This window comes from Trichogramma pretiosum, unplaced genomic scaffold, assembly GCF_000599845.2.
Source record: "Trichogramma pretiosum strain Unisexual culture from Peru unplaced genomic scaffold, Tpre_2.0 scaffold26, whole genome shotgun sequence".
Taxonomy (NCBI): Eukaryota; Metazoa; Arthropoda; class Insecta; order Hymenoptera; family Trichogrammatidae; genus Trichogramma; species Trichogramma pretiosum.
Window position 1 is genome coordinate 2,039,583 of NW_019641640.1, and position 26,265 is coordinate 2,065,847.

Genomic DNA, 26,265 nt, shown 5'->3' on the forward strand with positions numbered 1-26,265 from the left:
ACAAGTGTTCACGCATTCCATGAACCAACGAGTCTTTGAAAAAGCTCGTTTTTCATCTGAGAGAATATTGATGTGTATTATCATCTTACTAGTATCATACTCGAGTGCATATTTTGTCGGTTTGTTTAGCGCCGTCAATACAGAGGAAAATTTTATGTCAGACATCGAGACCATTGAAGACATAAAAAATGATACGAAATTGACGATTTTTGCATACAGATCATTAATGACTCCTATTGCCAAAACCACGGGAAGGAATGTGATACGCTTTTTACACTACGACGAATGCATGAATAAAATTTTGGAACAAGATCATGTAATATGCATAGGAGGGACGACATCTCTCAAATCTCATGGTATTTACGAGTCCAAATTGATTCATATCTCGGAGCCACTATTGCACATGCGTGTTGTGGTTTTTCTGACAAGACAGGATTGGTTTTTAAAACCAAAGTTCAATAACATATTTTTGCGATTTTTCGAGACAGGAATAACAGCAAAGTATTATGATTCAATTTTTATTCATCATCGTGCAGACGAAAAACAACAAATAGTATTAGGTTTGGAAGAAATGAATTTCATATTTTCATTATTATTGGGTGGTCACGCATTAGCAATTTCTGTCTTTACTTTGGAATTTATAATATGAACAACTCAATAAGCTTGTGGATGTATATTGTTATTTTAATAATAGTTTTGTTGAAATTAAACAATGCATTAATATTATAGAATTGTGAGTAATTTCTTGATGTTTCTGCATCAAATAAAACTGATTTGTCTGTAGTTCAGTTGCGGGTGCAAGCACGTGCATTTAAGTGCCGATTACTGATCATTAAATTTTCACAAAATCTCGTGCCACAAATTGACCATTGGGACCTTTCAGTGTTTCAGTTTCGTTCAAAAATGTATTTATTTTTTTAACTCTTTTAGACGTTATATGTTTATATAAAAAAGTAACACAATCATAAGAAGAATCTGTGATGTTATTATAAAAGAAGATCGATTAATTCATGATGCGACAGGAATGTGCCGTATCGATATGGATTTGAAAACGTCTCTTTTCTATGAATATCTTTCCACATCTAACGCATTAATATCTGATATTATTATGTAACCTACCAATATGGGTTTTGAGAGAACCTTTCGTTCTGAATTTCTTCCCACATGTGCCACATGTGTGGGTGATACCTTTATGCATAGCCTCCGTGTGGATTTTGAGATTACCCTTTTGTGAAAATGTCTTCCCACATGTATCACAGGTGTGGGTGATACGCTTATGCAAAGAGTCGATGTGGATTTTGAGATAACCCTTATATGAAAATTTCTTCCCACATGTTTCACAGGTGTGGTCGATACCATTATGCTCAGCCTCGATGTGGATTTTGAGAGAGCTTTTCGCTGCGAATTTCTTCCCGCATGTTTCACAGGTGTGGGTAATACCTTTATGCATAGCCTCGGTATGGATTTTGAGACTATACTTATGTGAAAATGTCTTCCCACATGTGCTACATGTGTGGGTGATACCTTTATGCATAGCCTCCGTGTGGATTTTGAGATTACCTTTTTGTGAAAATGTCTTACCACATGTTTCACAGGTGTGGGTGATACCATTATGCACAGTCTTGATGTGAAGTTTGAGAGAGCTTTTCGTTGCGAAATTCTTCCCGCATGTTTCACAGGTGTAGGTAATACCCTTATGCATCGAATCCATATGTCTCTTAAGATTAACGTTCCTTGAGTATTTTTTCACAAATGTATCACACGCATAGCCGATACTATGATGCGATAATTTGATGTGTCTCTTTAGATGAATTTTACGAGTAAATGTTTTTTCACAAGTCTTACATGCATAGATACATTCATTGCTGAAATTCAAGTTCAATTCTTTTTTCACTTCGTCCACAGCTTCTATTTTAACTGCGGTCAGAGGTTTATAATCATTGTTGTATTTTATATTATGCAAGCAATTTCGAGAATAATCTTCAATTTTATTGTCTACTAATGAATTTATGCTGAGCTTCTCGTCTTTACATTCGAATTCGATTTTTATATTGTCAAGCTCACTTTCATGAGTTTCGTCTAATATTCGAAGCACACAAATCTGTAATAAAATATGATTTATATGATAATTATGCGGTTGAAAATATTGCCTGTATGAATTATTTATATAGTTATTAACCCTTACTGAATTTTTTTGTTGAGATTGAACATTTTGGATATCAGGTATCTTGTGAATAATATTAAAATCATCATGAATATGTGACTCGTTTCCAGGTTCCACTTTTACCCTGCAAAAAAAATTGCAAAAACATTGAGTATAATTTCATAATATTTCAATACTTTTATTTTTAAAAAATAAAAATTACCTGACAGCACCGTTAAATTCTTCGCTCGATTCCATCTTACTTGAAATTTAATTTAACACTAAATATTCTATTCGCTAATAGTGTTAAATATCAAAATAACTACCTTCAATGAAATTTAATTATATTTACAAGTTCACAGTTTGACCGTTTACACGGACAAATGTAAACAGAGCATGACAAAATTTATAAATATTATTGAAACAATTAAATTGTTGATTTCTTCCTGTGAGTCTAATGATCAATAAAAAATATATTAACTAAAAACGATATTTTGTCTCGAAGAAATATAAAACGAAACAATTATGAATTTACGGTGCACGAAGCTCACCAAAAAAGAGTTAGAATTGAATTTCAATAAAGTTGATTCCAATTATAACCAAAAGATCTTCTTTATCGGCATCTGCGACTTATTTGGTCGAGGAGTTCGATCGTCTAAACTAAAATATGTAGGACAGTGCATTCACAAAAAACTATAAGTTTTGTACTTCCAAATAAGGTTTATTTAATGCTTTCTATGTTTTTTAATTTTTTATGTTCCCGTGATATATTCCATGATGATTTGAGGTGTATCGAATGAGAGAATTACCTGTTCGTATGCAATAATGTAAAGTTTTTCGGTTGATATATTTTTCAAGGTCAAGCATTTGCGCGGCAGCAATTAAAAAGTAAAAGCTGAAGTAAAGCACCGCGCGAACGACAGGAAAGTTCATGCTTGAACGATGAAAATTATCGAGTAGGATCGCGGCTTTAAATTCAAATGTGTGCGTCGATGCTCTATGATTAAAATAAATCAACCGATACGAGGTGCCTTACATTTTTATTCCTCGTACAGTACAAAGTTTGCAATTAAAGCCATTAAGAGCTTCACGTGTGATATCTGTGCTCTCGACTCTCGAAAAGTTCATACACACACTAGACGCAAATTGGCATGTAATTGCATCAGCGGCAGCGACAGCGTTGCTATGTGTGTGTGTGTGTGTGTGTGTGTGTGTGTGATTCGTGGCCGCAAAGGATCTACAGCTATATCAAAACGAAGAAAATTAGCGCATAAATTTCACCCGCGAGGCCGCCCGGGATAAATTATAAAGTGCAAAAAAGGCATCGCTTGTTTTATCAGAGAAATCGGTACTTCCCACACAGTTACACTCGCGCGCGCGCGCGCATGATCACTCCATTTCCAGCAAACAGTACCGGGCGCGCGCTCGAGTCATCATTATATTATCGGGCTATGTGTTTGCTCGTACATAGGTACAGCGCGCCTTATCGCTTTCACCCCGTGCTCGCATTGCACCGCGCACTACAATGCGTCATCGCGCGTTTTTTAAGTTTGTGGACGAAAAAAAGTTTTACCCACGATCCGCAGCGAGGCTCGAGCACGGGCAAAAACAAACATTGTTTTCCAGCGCGCGCGGTATATATGTAATACGCCGAAAGCTTCGACAAACTTCCAATTTATAATGAGTATTCGCGCGCGTACATATATGCGCGCGCGCACACATACACGAGTATGTCCGGATATGCAAATGAGCGCTGCAGCACAGTACGCGCGGGGCATGAAACGAGCAGCGAAATATTGCGCGGGCGTGGTTGTGTGCCGCTGCTGCTCGATCGGACGATACGAATTGCGAATCGGGGAAAGCACTTACACCTTTTTTCACGCGAGCATGAGCGCGCGAGGCAGCGCATATTGCACACACACACACACACATACAGAGCTCATGAAAACGTGCCGCGTGCAGTGCGCGCGGCCGCGGCGCCCGCGTTTACATAAGGTGAAAATACTTTCAGGCGCAGGAGCTCTGCGGTTTCGAGAAATACGTGTGTATAGGCCGCGCACAAGAGCACGCACGTAGGATCGAGTGCGCCCGCGTATATCCACACATATTCTGTATACGCACACTTTTTACAAATACGCACGCACATGTATACATCGCTATCGTATCGCCGGGATAACGAAGATTCCGAATGAAATATCTCGCTGCGTATACAAAATTCCGCTTATTATCGAAGGATCATAGCGTAGCGCTAGGCTGCGAAGATGCTTCGTTGAAATTGTCAGTGAAATTGAAAAAAAATAGATCGAATAATTCAACGTCTAAATGGCAACTCTGTGATCGATAAAATTAATATGGGATTTCGTTTGTATGTTTCAGCAAGGAGAAGTCAAGCATTTCATTGCCATGAACCTCGCGCTGCATGTACTTTTCCTGCAGGGTAAGTGTTGTACCTTTTATAACAATATAATGCATTATATTACATTGTGTGTGCACGAGAGTGTATATATCGAGAGATAAGCGTATATTCGTCCGTTGCTCCTTTCCAAAACATAATGCGCCACAAAGCTTACGTAGCCGCGTGCGCGCGTGCTGCTCTGTGCGCATACGTATTCAAGACCTTGCAACAAGGTTAAAATCACGCGGTGCATTGAAATCCGTGCGTGGATTTCGATAACACGCACAAATTGCGTAAGTTCACCGACGCTGGTGTATATTATATATATGGCAGCGACGAATATCGATTCGATCGATGATCGACGGAACACGAAGTGCGCGGCTTATACACGCTCGCTTTCGACGAGAAAAAGCTGCGTGGCGGCGTTGGACGCGGCGCGCACTTGTGCCGAGGCGTTACAACAAACAAGTTGGTTCATTGCGCGGATAGCGGAGCATATCAGCAGGGAGTGCAGCTTGTGAGCTTGCCTTTCATCGGGCCGTCCGAGGCGCGTCATCGTCGTCGTACATCTCGTGTGTGCGCGCAGGTATATACATCTCTCTCTCCCTCCCTCGTGGGCATTGTGTTCAGCCGCGGCTCACTCGCCATCGGAGACTGACAAAACAAAAGCGAGTCCTTGGCCGTATCTCAGCTTGAAAAAAAGCTATAATATCCTCCTTCGTCGTCGTCGGCGACGTCGGCAAGCATGAGTCTATGAGCTCGGGCAGCTGTGCCGGCACCTTACGCCGTATTATACCTTTTACAACATTATACACATACGCCTTCGAATGTACTATACGCTCGAGTGAGTTGGCGCATCGCGATGCTAGTTTAATCAATGTTAACATCCGTCGGAGCCGTGTAAAAGCTGTGTAGAGCGCAAAGGCAGCGACTCGCTACGTATATGTTCGACGTGGGAGCTCCCCCCGATTCGTGCGACTCCGCGCGAGCTTTAATAGCTGCGAAGCCGCGCGCGTTTCTGTTACGTGCACGCGCCATGGTCTGCGTATTGCATACGTATATGCATACAGGTATAATACCACGTACAATTGGGTTTTCGTGTCGCGCGACGTTTTCAAAACGTATGTATATCTCTCTTTTGTGCGCGCTTTGCTCGAAGCGCCTAGAGGCGTGCGCGGGTGGCAATCGGCAAGAACCGCAAACAAGCCGAAGTTAGAGAGAGAGTAAATTAATTCGCCAATGTGTCTGTCGTCAATCGACTTTCTTACACGTCCTGCATATTGTATATCCTACGTATCAAGCGAGAACACAATACAAATAACATTTTCCGTAATTATTTCAAATGCACGCGCGCAGCAGCAACTGCCACACATGTATGCGAAAGAATCCGACGTCTTATTAGCGTACAAGTGTAGGTATATACGTATAAAGGAGCAGCCCGTAATAGCAGCAGCGTGTAACGCTCCTTTCTGCCGTGATTTTCTGCCGCGCGCGGCATTGCTGGAATGGCGCGAATTTTCCTGTCTTGTCGTCTTAATTACAATGGAAATTCTCGAAATGAATGGATTCTGTAAAATATTTGCCGCCGCCGCGCGGAAAAGAGGCCCGCGAGGAATGCAATTTTTCGGTTTCCAAGCCGGCGCGAGTTTAGCTATGGCAATCAGCATACGCTGTATTAGACAGGTAGCGGCCGCCAGTGCTGTTGCACTTTCAATTATAGAATTACAGCTCGTCGAGTTCGAGGAAAAAATCTTTCTTTCTCTCTATGTTTCTCATTTTGTCTCTCTTGTATACCATATTACGACAACGCGAATGGTTCGTTCGAAACTGAAAAACGAGCTATTTCATCGAGTTGGTAAATAATTGAAATTCTGCATACAGCAGCAGCAGCACTGATAAAGTTAATATGCATCGATCTCGGTAGGCGGGGGCTGAGCTCGAGCTAAATATCGTTGTCCGTTTAGCATGATCTGCTGCTTACTCGCTGATTGGGCTGCTCGAGCCTTCGGGCGGTAAATGTCACGCAAGACACTGTGTGCGCAGAAAAGGGAAACAAGCGATTTTCAATGCGCGATTACCATTTTTATCGGCCCGATGACAAGATTATTATGCACGCGGGCCGTGCTTTTCGCCGCGGCGATTTTATATCATACTACTTCGCGGGGCGTTCGCGCGCCAGAAATTATAATATTCATTTTAGCAGGTACAGCCGAGGAATATAAAAGGCAGCTCACGAGCTATTTCCGCAATTACGAGTGGAAAGAAAAAGAACGACGACGCGCGACTGCTCCGAAATCGGACGTACGTAAAAAAATTCGTGACAAAAATTCGCGTATATAAAGTGGAAAATTATAAGCTACAAACGGAAGGTAAATTGAAAGCTATAAATGTAAGAGAAAAAGTATATATGTAATAATAATACGAGCTGCGAATAGGATTATTTTATTATTTAATGCCTACGGGCGAGCGCTGTATGATGAATCGCGCTAAGGCAGTTTTCCGCAAACATTGCGTGGCGTTCAATACGCACACTCTATACACGCACACGAATCGAGCTGTATCCGAGCTCGGATCGCGCCGGAAAAGAAAAACAGCACGCGATACGCGTAGAGATGTTGTTGTTGTTATTGTATATCGCTCTAGCGAATTCGATGGTATATTCCTCTTGGACGATGAAAATCTTCCGCCCGACTCGCGTACTGAATCCTACGGGCTGCTCGACAACTCGCCCATACATCATCGAGGCGGCGCGCACATCGACGTTCGGTGCATCATACATGCATACGGTCGCTCGTGCATAGCCACGCGGCTATGCGGCACGCGCGTATACTAGCCGTAAAATGAGTCACGCAGAGAATCCGTCGTTGACGAGTTAAGAGTCGGCCTACGCGCGGGTGGGCTCGGGCACGCGAGAGCCTCTTTGTCACACACACACTCACACAAACACCAGGGTATATTACAGGCGCTAGACTTCCCGCCGTAAGAAAGATTACAGGAAAGTTCCAGCATCTGATGGCGAGTGTAGCTTATACACGCACGAGGCATGCACCGAGAGGCCGCGCGATGATTGACGCATCGCGTCTTCCCCGACTCTTCTTACGGCACTTTTCAGGCATTTTCGCGCTCGCATAATCGCGCGCGGCTCGATTTATCAATCGATTCGCGCATTGCCACCGTCGCGACGCGCCACTATAGGTATACGTATTATTATATATTACGCGCGGCCCGTCGCGCCGGTAATTCCTATTGCATTCGCGTGATTTATGCAAGCGACGACGATGACGGCGATGCTGCTGCTGCTGCTGCTGACGATGATGGCGATGATGAGCGCGCGAGTACGAGCGAGCCTCACGACCGGCCATTTAAATAGAACGATTGCCTCGCGCAGATAGCCCCGGCTCGGCGCGTATAGTGCATTTTGCACGCTGCTGCTGCTGTGTGCAACGCGCGACGAGTCGAGCTCGTTGAAACTTAAACGCACATCGGACGAGAAATTCCAACGCCAACTTTCATGTATTACAAGACGCGCGCCGCGTATATGCTGAAATTATTCAAATAAGCTTTATTACTGCTACTACTACTACTGAGAGTTTAACAATGGCGATTTCGTACCGTATTACCAATTTCGATTATTCTATATGTGCACCTCCATTGCGCAAAGGGAAAATAGACGCGGTTGCCTTTTAAAAGCGAAATTTTCCTCGCTCAATTTTGGCCGTGCGCACTGCTGCGAGCTCGTTAATTATGCATTCATCAAAGATCGCCCGAGGAGTTGCCAAGACAATTTTTCAACTTCCAAATTGAAAATGGCTCGTTATCCGAGCTAAATCGGCCACTCGCTAGTCGGAGAAAAGTGTGTGTATGTACTTCTCGCTCGTCCGCGTCTCGAGATAGATGACTCAAAGGACGACGACGACGACGACAACGACGTGACGAGGCACCTATGGTGCATATATACGCGAACCTGTCCAGCTGAAAAGTTATACACGTATAGGCCGCAAGTGTCGTGCATTGCACACTTCTCGACATTAGACGCCTTACACCGTGTACTTACTCCAACGGAGCACATGGCTTATACGTAGCACTTATACATATCAGAACGCGACTGTGTGTACGCGATAAAGATCTCGTCGCGTCGAGAAAGAGAGAAAGAGATACGCAAATGACGCACTTGTCGCTATTATTTTTTATGTTGTATCATACATTACGTGTATATAGTGCGCACCGGCCAATTGTGTATGACAATAGTACGTTGTGACGAAAGCAGAAAAAAATCCCGAGTCAGTTTTCAGGTGTACCAGCGGGGGCCGTCCCGAAGCTATTATAATTCATGCGCGATTAATCGATCCGCGCGCTGACCCACGAAATTTGCGTGTACGCCCGCCGTCTACGATGTGTAGGTACAAGCTCTACATGAATTTTCGGCAAGAGTGATTCTTTTCTTTCTTACTGTTGCACTACATATATGAAATGGTATATCCTGTTGAACATAATAAGCTGCGTCGATAGATTTACTTTTTGTTTGGTTTTTCTTTTTCAACACGGGTTGAAAACGTATCGTTTCAGCAAGAATCACCCATATACGATTATATGTATATGTGCACGAGTGTGTACGTGTGTACGTATATATAGTTTGCGTGCAAAGCCTTTCTCTTTCTATATAAACTTCTTCCTTTCTCTTCCTTGTACATTAGTTTTTCTCCTATATGTATACACGCACGCACATGCACAACGTGTACACACATGCAGCGACGTATATACACTACACATCTTCGCTCGGGTACGTATGCAGGCACTTATACATGCGTAAACCTATACCTGCATGTAAAGTTATATATGCGACTACCGAGGGGGTTACAACATCTTTTGATCGATGAATCTTTTGACCTTACGATTTCTACCGATTTATTCTTTGAATTATTTTGACTCATCTCTTGTATCTTTCGCGTCCTTTTTTTTTTATTTGCGCAATTATGTAAGGTACATCGCTCGGTTTCATTTTCAAAGATCGTTCGTTCGTCTCGCTCGCGCTGAATGCGCGAAATATTTAAAAATATCAATGGAGAAAATAAATTTCGCAGAAGGTATTTGCTTCCATTCAAGTTTCCTTATAAACATACGTAGTTACTCTTTGATTTTGGCCACAATCTTATGTATCATCTACGTCTTGACGTTACTCGGCGCGTACAATTGCTTTTTTAAACGCACCTTCGCGACTCTTACCTAATACGTGCTGGCACGATAAAATAAGTGAAACTGAGACGAGGAGCACCTTTTATTAATAATTACCGTATTATATCATCGATAGTTCGCCGTCATTTGTTTATTTTAAATTTTATAATGCAGAACAAGTCGGAAATCGAAAGCGAAAAAATGTGTGGCTTTTGCCACCGCGCTCGCGACTCGATTGCTATTATAGGCCTCGGTTTTAGAACGCGTTCGAGTGCTTATTTTAGCCGCCCAGTTTAGCACAGCGCCATGCGCGTTAATGAGGGCACAAAATTCATCTCGAGCGAGATGTATACGTAAAAAAAAAAAAGGAAAAAAAATCCGAACCACCTTGGTAGGCCGAATGACCTTTCTTACCCAACCGTGCGTCGGCAAACTTTGATTCGGCCGCTTAAAGGAGCAAGCCACACAGATATATATACATAAGTGAGCATGCAACAGGTACCGAATCGAAAGTTTGTCTGAAGTCATCGTTACAGCATTTTAAATTCCCGTACGTGGATGAATTCAAATAATTTTTTACTTCTTTTTTTCAAGTTTTACTTTTTCAACATTTCGCAATCGAATTTTTTTTTCAATTTGAAATATCGCAAGAGAAAGATTCTCCATTGATTTTCGTATTGGTTAGGGTTTTTGTACTACTTAATTAGTAAAAATAAAAAAGATTGTATGTACATGTGAATAGCCTACTATTTAGCGCAAGAATTAGATATTTATGTTGAAAAGTGGAAACGATCGAGGGAAAACTATTCTGGATTTCGCGCATTCTGGAAATTCTTATAAACTTTGTCGCAATCCTGCTAAATCAGTAATTAATACTATTTAGCCGGCACCTATTTATTGTGTCGCTACAACGAAGTTGACCTATGTTTGAAGCTAAATATTTTACCCATAACAGTCGCTCCTTATGCCTTTGAAACCATCTCAGAAATCATGCTGATCGGGTTATTCTTTGGCAATTTGATCCAACAACGTACTGAAATGAAAAAAAATCTATCGAAAGGAGTATTTATTCCCAGGCCATGTTTATTAAACTGAGAAATGACTGGGCAGATGCGTTTACAAGTGAAAACAAAACTATTTCGCGGAAGTATTTCATAAATGAAAAAGGAAAATTTTTACGATCCTTGCGAAATTGATCGCGTGCATAAAACCTCCAACTCATCGTGTGTGAAATAAAATTAATCCGCGAAACTTTAGCGATGCCGCGGGTACTTTATTGTAAATATTTCATCAAAGTAGGGAAATATTGAGAATAATAATGTTTTCACGTGTTACCACGTACGCATGGATTTTTCTTAAAAAAGTTTGCCTGATATTTTTCTTTGTCTTAAGGTTGTTATGCAGAAACTGCAAGTACGTCTACAAGTATGGAAACAGAAAAATTACACAAATTTTATGATGATTGGTGTAAGTTTTGAGTGAGATTGATTAAATCTGCGTTTCAATTATCGATAGATTTGCATAGTCAAGTCCATGATGTAGGCAGGAATTTGATTGGAGTCTTTTTGAAAATCATCCAATTTTCTGGTTTAATCGCGTCGGTAACAAAATTGTACGTAAAAAGTCGTTACGGTGGAATGCACAATTTTAACACACAAAGACAGTGGAAAAGTACACGAGAATCGCGTGCATCATAAGATAAATGTAGGCAAAACTGCATTTCTCAAAATTTTAGAGAAAAATAGATCAAATTGAGCCTGCGAAATGTATCTCGAAATTGAAATGTCTCGGCTGGCAAGTATATCGGGGGCAGCCTCGGGGCGTTAAAAATCGTCATTTTCAGTTTTCACTTCGGCTTAATTTCCAAGGCGTAGGATATATGCGCAACGTCATAATAATGCAAGCTGCCGGGGATATATCCTTTTATTCTTTTAGAGCGCGCGAAATACTTCCGGAATGTGAAACGGCGCGGAAAGTGTTTCTCTCCTTTGCGGGCCGTAGATAAGTCGCGCTCGAAATAGAAGCCTCTCCTATATATATACAGCAAGATTAATCGTAGTAGGTTTGGTTATATTCAACGAGGCCTAAGAGGAACAAAAACAAGAGAAAAAAATAATAATTTCTGCATAAAAGCTTTTTTGCGCGTCTTTTAAAGGCTCGTCAATTTTGCGCAAAGAGGAAGTCGCGCGCTGAGTATCGTGGGTGTACAGACGCATTACCCAGACCTTTATGAGCGAAGTTGATGAAATTTTTTTTTGTCGACATGCCGTGCTCAGCCAACACATTCACTGCTGCGTATAAATGCTTTCAATGAGCTTTGGCTTGAATCTTTTTTTTTATGTAAACCATTGCACATTATATCATAAAAGCATAATATCGGTGACCAGTAACTAGTGTATTAACAATTACGCTCGGCTAAAATTGGCTTTTTCCACGCACATATTAAAACTCAAAATTTACGTCAACTTCAATGTAAAAACGAATTGCATAAGTTATGTCCCATGCATGTAACTGAAGTAAATTTGAACTTGCGGTATGAAAAAAATGCATCGCTTTATTGTGAGAGAGTCGCGACTGTTTAATATGCAGCGGCCGAAATTACATCGCGAATAATTACAAAGAAAAATCAAATATCACATACAATTTTATCCTATTCCGGTTACATTGTATGTTACGTATGTAGGATGCAGCGGTTAAAGTGCACAACTTGCGGTGCTTGAGTAAATTTATTTCTCGAAAAATCACACCTCCATTAGTCTGTACCAGCATCGAAACAGTTTTTTTTATTTCGGTACTCCAGTGCAATCCGCGCAGGTGCATAATCGAGCCCCATTACTAAATTATTTGACTCCATCAGCTGTGTCTCTTATATTCTTTCGATTTCAGCCTCGCGTATACGTATCGATACGTACACGTATGATATTCGGATTCTTTGCGCGCATTCCTCGTTCGCCGTAACTCATGCGAAGTGCGTCACGACTGTGGCGCAGTGACAGCCGAGCAACGCCAGGCAATTTGACGGCGCCGATGTAGCTGCACGATGATAATAACAACAGTGCGCGCGGTTGTATCGTTTGGTCATATACATATATCTCTATAACTTGCTCGTAAAGTATGTGTTCAAAGAGCATATATAACTTAAAAAATGGAACAATGAGATAGATATATAGTATAGAACCTTTTAGTCGACTATATGTACTTTGGAATTGAGTAATTTTACATCTATGCTCGGTCTTTGGACTTTGGCATATCCAAAGAGAAGGAATAGACAGCCGATGCAAACGATTAAAGTAGTTTTAATCGTCAGACTCTAGAAGTAGTTTTTCTACGTAGGAGTTAATGCGTCAAATTCGAGTTAGGGGGTAAAAAAATCAGCGTTGGCGCTAAAAAAACGCTAAAATAAAATTCCTACCAAGTGCCTGTACAAATTTTAAGAAAATCCCAGCATTACCTCAAGCGCTGCTCTCCTCGTCCACTTAAGAAAGTTGTTTTTTCTACCTTGAAATCTTGCCCCGCGCGCGTAATATCGAATTCAATCGCGCGGCAGTCATAGACTAGCAAAATAGCTTCAACTAGTATCAAATCGCGCCGAAGCCGAGATACATACCTATATAGTTATTTTAATGAGATACCGATCAGAAATATTCCAGCCTCTCTCGGCGCGCGATCATGGGCAGCACAAAAAATCACGTCTCGTCCACGTTTTTGGAATTATGCGCGCGCGCCAACGAACGAACGAGCGCTTAAACGCCAATAACCGGCGGTAATTTATTATCAAGAGAATATAATCGACGCGTGTATAAAATCGCAAGTGTGTCTTCGCGCTCACGAGGGAGTGATTAATAATTAGCCTATCTGCTATGAAATATCTATCGCTTTATTTGTACACATCAGGCGTGCGAGACAAGGTGCGTTTCGACTAGTGCTGGCAGTAGCAGTAATACTAGTAGTAGTGCGGCGTTACGCACGAGTAGTTTGCAGCGGTATACAGTTCGTCGAACCGGTCAATTATTTTGCAACTGCTGGAATAGCTGCTACCCAGTTACACCGCTAATATCTGCGCGCGCGCGCCTAGGCCTGCAAAATTCTCCACAATTCGGCCGTGTGTAGAGCGCGATTTATGGTCATTGATCGTACGTATATGCCTTCTAGAAGGAATCGATCGATCATATTATGCCTCCGACGCTGCTTGCGCGCCCATTACCGTAATCTCGACGGCAGGTGAAAATTTTATTATGCAAATTGAGCGTTTAATGGACGACCTGCTGAATGAGATGAAATAATTATCGATAAAATTCATAATTCGAATGTGCAGATTAAACGTCAGCTCGCGCGCAACCGAGCTGACGGTTTAATTAGTTAATTAGAAATACGAAAAATTTCGTCGTCGATCGAGCGAGTGGCGATCGTCGCTGCGTAAAAGCGAGAAAAACATCGATTTTTGAGGCTGCCCCGGCAGAAATAAGAACGCAGGCCATTTTAATCAACGGCAGCGTGTCAGGCATTCCTCGGCTTTCGTATACAAGACGCATTACACGCGAGAACGCGCGAGATCAAGACGTATATAGCACATAATCACTGTTACTTGAAGTACACGAGCTAATTGCTCGCTTGAGAATAATAAGCTGCATCCCGGTAGAGACGACGAGCGATAAATGCTCCTTTTTACGGAATAATAATGCCGTTGACTAGGCTTGCTGCCACTGCTGTCTTTGGTGAAATTGCCACTTCCAGGGAAAAAAAATCGTCGTCGGCAGCAGTCGCAGCAGCGAGCTGCTTCAACTATGGCATCGCGCGCGGTGTCGCCTACACTTTATACGTCGAAGACTTTCACGCCCGGACTCGAGGAGCGCCGAGTCCCACGGGCAATTTTTTCGCGCGCGTTTATATATTTTTACGAAACGCTTCGGACGGCCGGCTGCCACTGTAACGGCCAATATAACTTATTGTATGCAGTCATACGCAGCCATGGGAAAAGTAATAAAATTGATCTGCAGCTAGTAAATTAGATGTTTTCCTTCGGAGTTGAGAAGTTGGATTATACGTGATTTAGATTTATGATTTCATCGGACAAAAAACAATTTAATTGCACAGCTTCCACCGATGAACGTTACACACACACACATTTTTCAGGGTAGAATCGCGCGCACGTATACACTGTGAGGATAATTTTGCGCCGATAATTTAGCTGGAAAAAAGATATCGGATAAAATGGACGATCGAGCTTTTTTTTGCAGCAAAAAGTAATTTCCTCTAATTGATAAAAATTGGGATTACAAAACTCCGCGCGCGGTGCAGCGTTTTATTGCCGATGGCGGAATTTGCCAAATTAGTTATTTATAATGATTAATTGCTACCATACCCCGCACGCATTTACAAGATCAAACTCGAGTCCTGGAGTAGGCAGACATACACGGTATATGTGAAAATCCAATTGAGTGATTCGTCAGTTTCATGGTATCCTACAATCTATTGTTTGCATCCATGTTTTATTCAACTTTGAATCTGAATCATGATGTTTATTATTTACCTCTATACTCGATCAAATTCCAATTGTTTTCTTTTTTTTTGAAAATTCCTCATGAAAAATAACAAAAGTTTATGTCTAATTGCTCAATACTAATGTTGCACTAATTGCAACAATAAAAAAAAGTTTATTTTAATTTTCGGCATACATCAATATGCTTGAATGATAGTTAAACTAATTGTTGTTTTATGGTTCATTGATAATTCTAAAATTAAAAAAAAATCATTTTACGTTACGTACGTAAATAAGTAAAAATTTTTCGCACATTATGCCGAGTCAATAAAATGCGTGATTAAAGCTGTTCGAAACACCCGAAAAGTCTTACGAGCAAGCAATCAATGTAACGCACAAATAACAAAATCAAAAGGCTCGAAAATTTATATCCCAACATTTTACATTCGACTTATTCAATGGCATGTCGTCGTCGTCGCCGTTGTGCACCTTATCCATAAATCGGGCGTAAATTTTCTCACCGGCGCGCGGCAGCATTATGAGTATCTTATTTGTGTTCTGGAGTCGTAATGATACAGTTATAAAGTCCTTTGCGGAAGTATTTTCATGCCCGCTGTATATATGCAGTGTTGCTGCGCCGTTGTGTCCCTCTCTTTTTCTGAATCATGCACACTTGAATGAATAAACCCGCAAGTGCATTGACTCCTGGGCGCGCACGCGCGCGCGGAGAGGTCGCACGCTGCGCGCATATAATTCTCGCGCGCGCAAAACTTTTCAATAGGCGATTTTTATCTATAATTAAATGTTTTCACTGTATTAAAACGGCCATCGGCACATGAGTCCTCGTACATGTACTGTATGTACATACGTATTTTGTGTACACAGACACTACACGTGCACACACAAACTCGTCGTCATAGGCTACGCATTTTAGCAGTGACAAAAAATTATAATAAGCCGGAATATGTACTAGCAAACACGCGTGTATTATGAGCTTGTCGTACGCTACTGCCATTGTGATGTTTCGGTATAGAATGACAGTTCACGGAATTGTGAGCTTCATTCATGTTTTGCTCTTCAGTCTTTCACAATATGTATTATAGGTGTACAAGCGTACATAAAGTCAATTACCTTGACATAAATTTATCATCGTTTTCTCAGTTATAAAGTCCAGAATCTCCACGTCCGGAAGATTCAAATCAATCACTGTTCATATTAATCGTCTTGGATAATTTTCAATCCTCGGTAGCATTCTCTACGAACAATCGCACCTCGTTTTATCTCTTTTTTTCGAAATGGCAACCGTACGCAAATTAAATAATCTTAAACCTCAAATCATAATTAAAATGGAAGTAATCGAAACTGAATTTTATTTAAGGTACTCTTGCATGAAATCTTCGTTGAAAATCAATTTATAAGTATTGACGTATTTTTTCACACAATAACTACGCAAAAAATGCAGGAAAATTTAATCTTATACATAACTCAATGTAAAATGTATCGGTGCATATGTGCATGCATCGGTGATACGTGTACTTTTGAGTTGATTAATCAAAAAAGTATGAAAATTTAATGGTAATTAATACCAACTTTCACCACTAGATGGCGAGTATTTCCATCTGTAAATCTGCAAGTAGCAAAGTAGACATAATTGTGTAAGTCAAAGCAGGGTTTTCAAGAAGTACATGAATAATTTTAAATCAGTTATTCTAACCTACAGAACATGAGAAGGTTTTGAATCCCATTAAATATTAAAAAATTCATTAAATTGGCATCTTACATTTCAAGTAGAGAATTAAAGATAGCAAAATTAAATATAAAGAGAGATTAATGTTTAAAGTATAAATATAATTCAAATCACATAAATTTTAACGATTCACATGAAAATGAATGTGATAAAAACGATGAAAAAAACTTCCTCCACTTTTACATTACCTTTAAAATAAATATTTTCTACATTATACGACTAACAATGGATGCAAATACCAGCTTTAAAAGCTCATAAAATTACAGCATAAAATAATAACACGATCATATAAAGATTCTCTATGACTTGTAAACACTAATGAACAAATATATATACACACACATGTTGCGCCTTTCATATGTTCGTTTCGCACTTGCATTTTTTCAGAATATTCGCACATGAAATAGAGATTATCTGTCAAAGCTAATCGTCGTGCGTGCGGTATAAAATAAACATGTGCGTGTGACATATATTCGAGATTCCACGTGAGGACGTTGAGTGTATCGGATGAACGAGTTACATTACGAAATCTGCATCTCACAAAACGAGTTGCATACGTATTATATGCTGCATTTGCGCGAGCGTCTGAGCACATTCGTATATACATGTACAGTCGTATACACAGGCAGTATCAACCCATGCTAGCATGCTTGTGCCTCGTGGCGGCGAGTGATATATTCTCCGAGAAATAAAATGTATAACTGAAATTTCTGGAGGTTACAAAATTTTCTTGTAAAGATGCAACTTTTCTGAAGTCCTTTTCTTTTGTAAATTGACTTTATCGTTTGTACGTATTATGTCACACTCGTCATTAAAAATTATTGAACCGTACTTATCGCGTTAAGCTTCTCAAGATGCCGAAACAATTATTTATCATTCATTGTAAAAGCAGACTCTGATTGCTAAACCAACATTCAGTTTTTATTTTTGCATAGACTAGTTATAATCGTGTCAGTCCGTTACAATTCTGTCACGTCATGTTTGATCGTATAGTTAAGAAAAAGCTTCTTGTCCAAACAACTTTACATAATCCTTTTTTTCATCAGTGAAAGTATAGGTGTATCAAATTTATCTAAAAACAATGATTTGCAAGTAAAATAATTAATTACTCATTTAAGTTTAAATTGTAGTAAAATTAGAAGTAATCCCACGCATAAGTTTTTCATTCCGACATATTCATATTCAGTTTATTTCGTTTATAACACCAATACAATAATATACAATCTTTTGTTATAATTTTTCACAACGTTGCATTCTCTTCTCTCCAAAAATTTAGAATTTTTTGTATTGCAAGAAATAAAACCCTCGCACACATGGCATAATACTGAACAAACAGCTAATTCTCTTTTCTCTCGTCACTGATTTCCCACATACTGCCTTATGAAAATGAATTTGAACATTAAACAAAATAAGCTGCACGCGCGCCACGTGTGTAGACATAATAGCTCGCGATAATTTGAAATCTAATAATACCTCATCATTAACGCATATTTAAAATATATTACTACGCGTAATTGATAAAACTTCTTTCTGGCCAGGAAAATAATTATTCTCAGCCAGTTCAATCAACCCGGCTCGATTTAATGAATTAAGGTACAAGCTTCAATAATTCATGAACTTGTGTAATACATGTTTGAACGAGCTATAAGCGCGTCGAGATACTTCTCTTGTTTTCTAATCGAAATATATGTGGCAAATTTTCACCTCATGTAACCCTTTGCATAATTTCAGTGTTGTTATGGCTCGTATTGAGCAGTATCTCGTCTGCGCAGCGAAGGAAAGGAAAAAGACTCGTCTCTATCTCTCTTTGCATGTAGCCGCGCTAGCGAGTATGTTTACAAAAACAAACGGAACGTAAATTTTTCGCACGTATAAGATCCGCGCGCGCATACAGCGCATATAGTCACACTCGCGCGCTGAGGTATGCACGCCGTTGCGCGCACCTGCCCTTAGGATAAGAATGCACGATTCCATAAAGCTATGGGTACTCGATATAAGTGAGCGAGCGAGAGAGCAGCGCGAGCAAGAAAGACAGAGAGAGAGAGAGAGAGAAAAGCAAACCGATCGTCGGAGCAGATAGTTTCAGCACGTTTCGTTTTCCCAATGATAAATAACGATTCGATGAATACCGATACACAAACACACGATTATGCTTTGTAGACGGTTTTTCTCTCTCTCTTTCAGCTCTGCTCTGCTGCAGAAATCGTTGCAAGGAGTCACTGCGAGCAGCAACAGGCAAAAAAGTCGACGGAGTCGCGCGAGCGGCTTCTTAATGTTTGTTTGATTTGCAGATTATTTATAAACATTTCCCCCGCGTGCGCGCGCGAATACGCGACTGCGCGCTCGGTCGGCGCGAGATTGAAAGTTGCCGTGCGCCAAGTGCACAATTATTTTCTTGTCCCTTTTGCACACTGCACAATTTGGCCAGCAGTTACAATATATAAATCTGTATATAATATGCCATTATGCTTTTTTTCTTTTTTTTTGCCGCGCTTGGCGCGCAGCGCAATTGCACAATGTGAAAGTATTTCCACCTCGGGCGAAAATTTTTAGGCACTGCCGCGCTGACACTTGGTCAAAAAAGGAGAAAAAAGTTATTAGAGAACTCACTTATATAAAGTTCAAATGTTCGATCGTTATTATCAGATATTTTTCTTTCTTGCCGAGCAGTGTGCACGCGGAGCTGGTGAGAATGAAAAGGGAATATTATATTATATACGTATATAGTCGTGTGGCTTGACCATAGGCCGCAGCTCGAGCTGCAGCAGCGGTTTGTCTTACGGTACATAACGCGTGTGTTACAAGAATACTTTAAATCGACACGTTTAATTTATGTATACATAATCGCGCGGATGCATTTTTATTAAGTTGCTTTTATGAGTGGTGATTTGTTCGTTGCTCTAAGGCTCGATGGATTTGTTCGTGCCTTGAGATTGATAAATCTAACTTTCCATCTACATATAAGCGGCGAGTGTAAGCTTGTATGGATGTTTTCTGCGCTAAAGATCGGTATATATGTATAAGCTCGAAAGTCATCCGAGCAATTCGTGAAGTTAAGCAAAACTTGAAACGATGGGTGCAAGACGTATATTTTTCTACCATTTAGCAGACGATTGGTGAAATATCCACGCGGTAACACTAGAATTAGAATTTTTTACAACAACGTAACACGCTTATAACGGATAAGGCGATGGATAGTTTTCAATGCAGTCTGCAGCCTTTGGTTCCTGCGAGCTGGTGAAATTAAACGTGTTATTGCAAGTTAACAGAGGAGAGACTCGTGTGACATATTTAACATTTGAATGAATTTGAACAATGCCTAAATGGCACATTACGGGCTACTTCATGGTAAAGATTAACGATTTATTTGATTAAGTAAATACACGCACGTGTCTATCGCTAATCATATACAACACTTTTACTGACTCTATCTTTTTTATCTCAAGTAAATTTACGTGTTGTTTTTTACTTTTGTAAGTGGGATCAAAGCGTTGAAGTGCGATACGGCTTCACGGGGCATAAATCGCACATCGCGTACACGCGAACGTTAAATACAATACACTAATCGCATATTCATCGTAATCAATCATTTTTTTATTGCTCACGACACTCGATGTACTGCTTAGAACATGGGCATAAAAAAAAGTGTCATCCATAAGAAAGTTTATGTACAGCCATAAAAGTTAAACCTCGGTCAAGGTGAAGCCGCGCACAGCGAGATCGCGAAGGTGAACATCGCGGAACGCGCGTCAGAGCGACAGCGACACACACGAGTGCTACTTATATGCGTGTGGCGCGTACACAGCGTCATGCACTCATTGCTCTCTCGGCTGTGTGTATGACTCGGGCCCGATCGCGTACACTACCTGCTGTACACGTGCGTGTTATTGCCGATGTCTCTCTCTCTCTCTCTCTCTTAGCCAACATTTGAGACGAATGACCTATGAAAGTGAGCGAGCCATTGATATGTTTACGTTGAGATATAGCCCGTTGAAAGCTCGTGCCGCGCCGGTATACATATATCCTGCGTACTTGACTCGATATATGAATATACTTGTGTACATCATGCCCGCGTCATACATTTTCAACTCGATTTATTCGCACGATGAGATGGAGATATATAAAAAGAATTGATAAGCCGAATGATTATACAGCCTTTTTAATAATATTTACCTTCGCTCAAAGTCGCCGATCATCGATGACGTTCTTTCAATATGCAAGGAAAAAATGTCGTGAAATATGCAAGGTCGCGAGGCAGAAAATCAAAATTTTTTATTCGAGTCATCGAGGAGAAATCCGATCACTATTATTCCAGTTGGATATTAACAATTTCACCTGCTATATTTATTTATATTTATTACGTATAAAAAGGCTCAAACGAAGTAGCGGAGCTGTAATAAAAATACGGGAATTAAATTCCGGTGCAATATATTTTACGCTATAATTTTGCATATTTATAAGTAAATATTTTACTTGCGGCCGTTCGAGTGAACAAATATATCATATACGCGCGCGTTGTGTGCGGCGTGTCATTATGGATGTAAATTTTTTCTCAGGCTCTATGATGAATGCGAAGCATGAAACACAATAACATAGCATCGTAGATACTTTTAAATTTCATTAAAAGATCTGCCGCGCTCGCGCGCGCAGACAAAGCGACATCAATAAATTTTTAGCCATAGGTTTGTTGTGCATTTACATATACAGCGACTTTCGATTTGCTCATTCGGTTGTTATAACGTTAAAACCCACACATCGATCGACATATTATATGGCTCATAATGGCATTGCCCATATGCCATTACGGATTGAACGCGCAGCAGCAGCACCGTTTTAATAAGTAATGGAAAATCGTTTGTTATTCTATATATTATAGCGTGGCTATCTATCGGCCTATGGTCGACCGCAACTTACACGCACATTCAATGCACAAATACTCGCTCGTACGGTCTCGCGCTTGCAAATCCATATTGGCTTTTATAACGGTTATTAAGCATTAAATGGCCTTTGAAAAAGTCTTGCGGCCGCTGCTTTCGCGCGCGCGACTTGACCCAGGAAACTTAATTCTCGTTTGTTAATCAGACGCGTGTGCGGATAGTTTCATTTATAACCGATCATTTTTCCCGGCTGGTCCGCGCCGCGATCTCGTCGCCACTTCTCGGGTCTCTCTCTTCTATGCACGTAAGTTAATTATTGTAACGTATGATCTCGATACAATATAAAGACGTCTGGGATAAATTGTTTGATTACCGCTGCATGATTATTCAGCTGAGAAAGTCAAACGCACAAAATATTATGTAACGCCCCGCTGCTGTCTCAGCTATGCGCGACGTGCAGTGCACCGCTGCACACGCACACGCGGGTTACATAAAATTTATCAAACCCAGTTCGATTTTTATTTGTAAATTAATCGATTTCAACATCGTGATATGACTATATTATGATGTATATACGCGCGCACTTATAACTATATGGTGTATATACAATGAAATAGTATCAATATGTCATGCACGCTGCGAATTCGCGCTTACGCATTTGTCATACGCCACTTAATTGATTGCTCGCTGGTGGTAGTGCTCTCCTGCAGTTGCCAACTGTACATCACATGCTAAATTGAGTAAGCGTTCGAGCGAGCTATGGTTTTTTGTTTTGCCAAAAAAATAATCGCTAAAATAATCAAGTGCTAATTGCCAATACGATTAATCTTCATTTTAGCCACTGAGTCGCGATTAAGAATAATATATTTCATAAAGTTGAGCCATGAAAATCAGAATCTTAATTTATTTAAAGCTGTAATAATTTGTTTATTTACGAATTGTCGGGCAGTCATTCAATTTCATGATGTAAAAGTTATTTCATTGAAACCTTGTTTTCGATTGATGCTGGATAGGTAGACTTTTTACACGTGTATTTACATGCGACCTTGCTAGGTCTATCTGTCTTTCTCTTTATCTCTCTTTCTCTCTTTGAAAAAAGAATCTTCATTTTTGGCGGATGAAAATTCAACTACAAAAGGTAAGATATATTTCTTCATCGAATGTAACGTACAAGACAAGATTTCGTTGAAGTTCAACCAAAAAATCAATGAAGGTCAACTTGTAAGTACGGATCTATCACGATTTTTCTGGATTTTTGTTCGGTATTGGATTATATATAAATTCTTATTTGCTAAATATATGCGTTTATACTTAAAAAATATGAGAATTTTCGAATATTAAAAAAAAGAATGGTGCTTGAGAATTCATCGATATAAATTTCTCGTTTTTTATCTTTCAAAAACAGACATCCTTGCTCAATGATCAAAAATTAGCATTATTGCTGCCTTTTAAACTCTTAAACACGATGATCGACCTTTCATCGATTCGTTCCTGTGGTTTTAATAAAATCAATTTTTAAACAAAAAATCGTTTTCAATTGTCATTGAATTGAATTCTTTAATTTCGCGTTTTCTACTTCTGAAAGCATCTTACTTCGAAAATGTTTCTCTTACGTTTATTTTTAGCAAAAGCCAAAAAGTGGAAAAATCTGAAAAATTGCGTACAAAAAAATATCGAGAGTATAAGTATGAAGAGACGTAAGGTCGCATAACGAAAGAATCTGCCTTATGTAATAGCAATGACTTAACCGGTAATCGAGAGGTCGGTCGTTAGTCTCTGTTAGTTACTGTTTCATGCATATAAACATGTGTATGAAAAGAATAAAAATTTATTGCAACAATTATAGAAGTCGAGACGGATATGAAAGTATACGGTTAAGCTACCGCGTGGACATGGCCTTTATGATGTTTAGAAAAATGAGATTGTGAACGAGATGAGTAGTGAGAGAAAAATGAGAGCAGCAATAAATATAAAAGATCGAGTGAAAGCGATGATATTCGAACGTATTATACGTGAGAGGCAAAATGTTTGTGATATAACTCACGCAGATATACTGTTTTTTCGCATCTATAAATGCAACGAGGAAAGTATCAACATTAGCTCGTTGCAGTGCAGCTTTATTCTTTCGACGTTACAAATAATATACAATTGAAAAATCTTTCTGGTTTCATACAAAGTATTTCTTTTCTTCATTGGTTTTTCAATTCTGTCTACTGGAAACTACTTGCCTGAATTTCATTTCTCTGATTTCAATCATTTCAAATATTTTTTACTATCTTGAGGATTAATTTTTTGGCTTTCACTGCAAAATTACGTGTATCGCATGTGCAAAGAGCAATAATTATTCATGGATTAATTCGTGTGATTTTTAATTGAAAACACGTTCGATAGCTTAAAATAAATGCACGTGCTCTTGAAAATAAATAATCATGCGACATTTATAAAAATATTATTCATTTTAAATAATCCAGTATACACTGGAAATTGAACAAAATTGAGTTGTGATTTTCGTAAATTTTCTCTTGATTAACAAGGTGATTGCTACTGTACTATGAGTTGTCAAAAGAATCATGATGAACTATGACAAAGCATTGTCTAACGTATTTTCCTCGTGACGAGGAGCTTAATATCATACTTTGAGCTTCCGCAAGACAAGAACAACAAGAGATGTTTTTGATCATACAGGAATACACCTAGGATGTGCAAGAATCTAATTGTATGTTATCAATTCACCAACTGACTACTTAGACTTTAAAATAAATTGACTGACTTGATGTATTTAAGTCTCCGTCAAACAGAAGAATTGGCAGTTATGATTTTGGAGTTTCGTACATAGTGTTTGGTGCATTTAAGATCGAGATGAAGAACACATTTTTTATTGGTTTTTGTATTTTTTGTATTGTCTGCACGGGTGAAGTATTTTCCGTAAGTATCATAAAATTTGCATAAGTAAAAGAAAAATTATCAGAACAAATAAATTAATGCAGGCAGCAACTCAAGAACAAATGGAAAGTATGTCAAATGGCTTACGCAGAACATGTGTTAATAAATTGGGCATCACAACTGGTATTGAGAAATGATCTGCTTTGTTTGTGAATCTTGATAAAAATATCCACCATGTATTTTTTATGTTCAGCTGATATTGAAGGAATTCGAGGTGGAAATTTTGTAGATTCCCCTGGAGCGCGATGTTACATAAAATGCGTTATGGGCCTTATGAAAACTGTAAGTACATAATTACTCAATTTTTGCCTGAATAAATAAATTCGAAATTTGTTTTTAGTTCACTAAGCAAGGTACAATAGATATCGATGTTTTGGTGAAACAAATTAGCATAATGACTCCATCAACGATTGGTAAAAAATTAATCGAAGGAGCAAAAACCTGCTACGACGAAGGTACGTAAATAAATGTAATATTGTTTGACAATTAAAATTAAATTATTATACTTAGCGAATGATTTCATGATTTCACCTTAGTTTCATCGGACGATCCTTGTGAACTAGCTTGGATGTTTACAAAATGTACTTACCTGAAGGGACCAGATTCGTTCTTCTTCCCGTGAAGAAAATACAACATTTACAAAACTTATTAAAGATATTTTTTATTGATGTAGCAAAAAATCTTCAAAACACATCATTTTCATTGTAATTTATGGTTAAACTTTGATTCTACTCATCTAAAATAAATGAAATTAAGAAAAATCGATTAAATTTTAATTAACAACAATTTTTCTACTAATAAATCTAAATTAAAAATTTTGAAAATTAATTTTTAGTTGGGCGTGCTTCTATTATATGAATGGAAATTAAATTACTCCGATACCTTACATGCAGTTAAGTTGGTACTACTTTTCGTGAACCTTTTCCCTGAAAGATAATGAAAGTACATTTGTCTATTGGATTTTGCTGAATTTTTCTTTGCAATATTAAAACAACTTTTGGTTCAATTCAATTTAAATAATTTATAGTATTGTAATAGACAATGAACCAAAAGTTGTTTTAATATTACAAAGAAAATTCAGCAAAATCATGCTATCATTTTAATTTTTTATTCTGAGTGCTACAAAAACGTTAATTTTAACTGAACGATGATTAATTTTGTGTGCAATGAATCATCATATCAGTGTAAAGAAACGAACCCAAGATCAATCAGATATGTTTGAGAAAACACTTTAATTCGAGTATTTATATGTACGCGATCCAAAGATAAATTGTAATATACTTGGACGAAAGTTGAGAGAATTAATTATCGTAAAATGTACGTTTTTAATCTATTCGATTCTGCACGTGGGTTTATAATGAAGTAATCGACTCGCACGATAGATAATCCATTTTTTTCAATTTTTAAGCAAACATATAATTGCAGATAAAAATTTCTGCGAACGATATCATTTTAACAGAGAAAAATAAAAATACAAAATGACTCGTGAGCTTAATTGTGACACGAAAA

The 26,265-nt window shown here is 39.1% G+C and overlaps 2 protein-coding genes across 2 annotated transcripts; one reads left to right on the forward strand and one right to left on the reverse strand.

Moving 5' to 3' along the window:
* Positions 1-838: 838 nt before the first annotated feature.
* On the reverse strand, positions 839-2,406 carry LOC106652538 (telomere zinc finger-associated protein-like). The gene is made up of 3 exons (XM_014371546.1): positions 2,367-2,406; positions 2,186-2,288; positions 839-2,101 (listed from the first exon to the last, which is right to left on the reverse strand). Exons 1-3 carry the CDS (start codon positions 2,399-2,401, stop codon positions 1,091-1,093), a joined length of 1,149 nt encoding a protein of 382 aa, XP_014227032.1. The 5' UTR covers positions 2,402-2,406; the 3' UTR covers positions 839-1,090.
* A 22,210-nt stretch (positions 2,407-24,616) lies between these two features.
* On the forward strand, positions 24,617-25,517 carry LOC106652558. The gene is made up of 5 exons (XM_014371570.1): positions 24,617-24,738; positions 24,801-24,879; positions 24,950-25,038; positions 25,097-25,211; positions 25,293-25,517. Exons 1-5 carry the CDS (start codon positions 24,673-24,675, stop codon positions 25,376-25,378), a joined length of 435 nt encoding a protein of 144 aa, XP_014227056.1. The 5' UTR covers positions 24,617-24,672; the 3' UTR covers positions 25,379-25,517.
* The last annotated feature ends 748 nt before the right edge of the window (positions 25,518-26,265 follow it).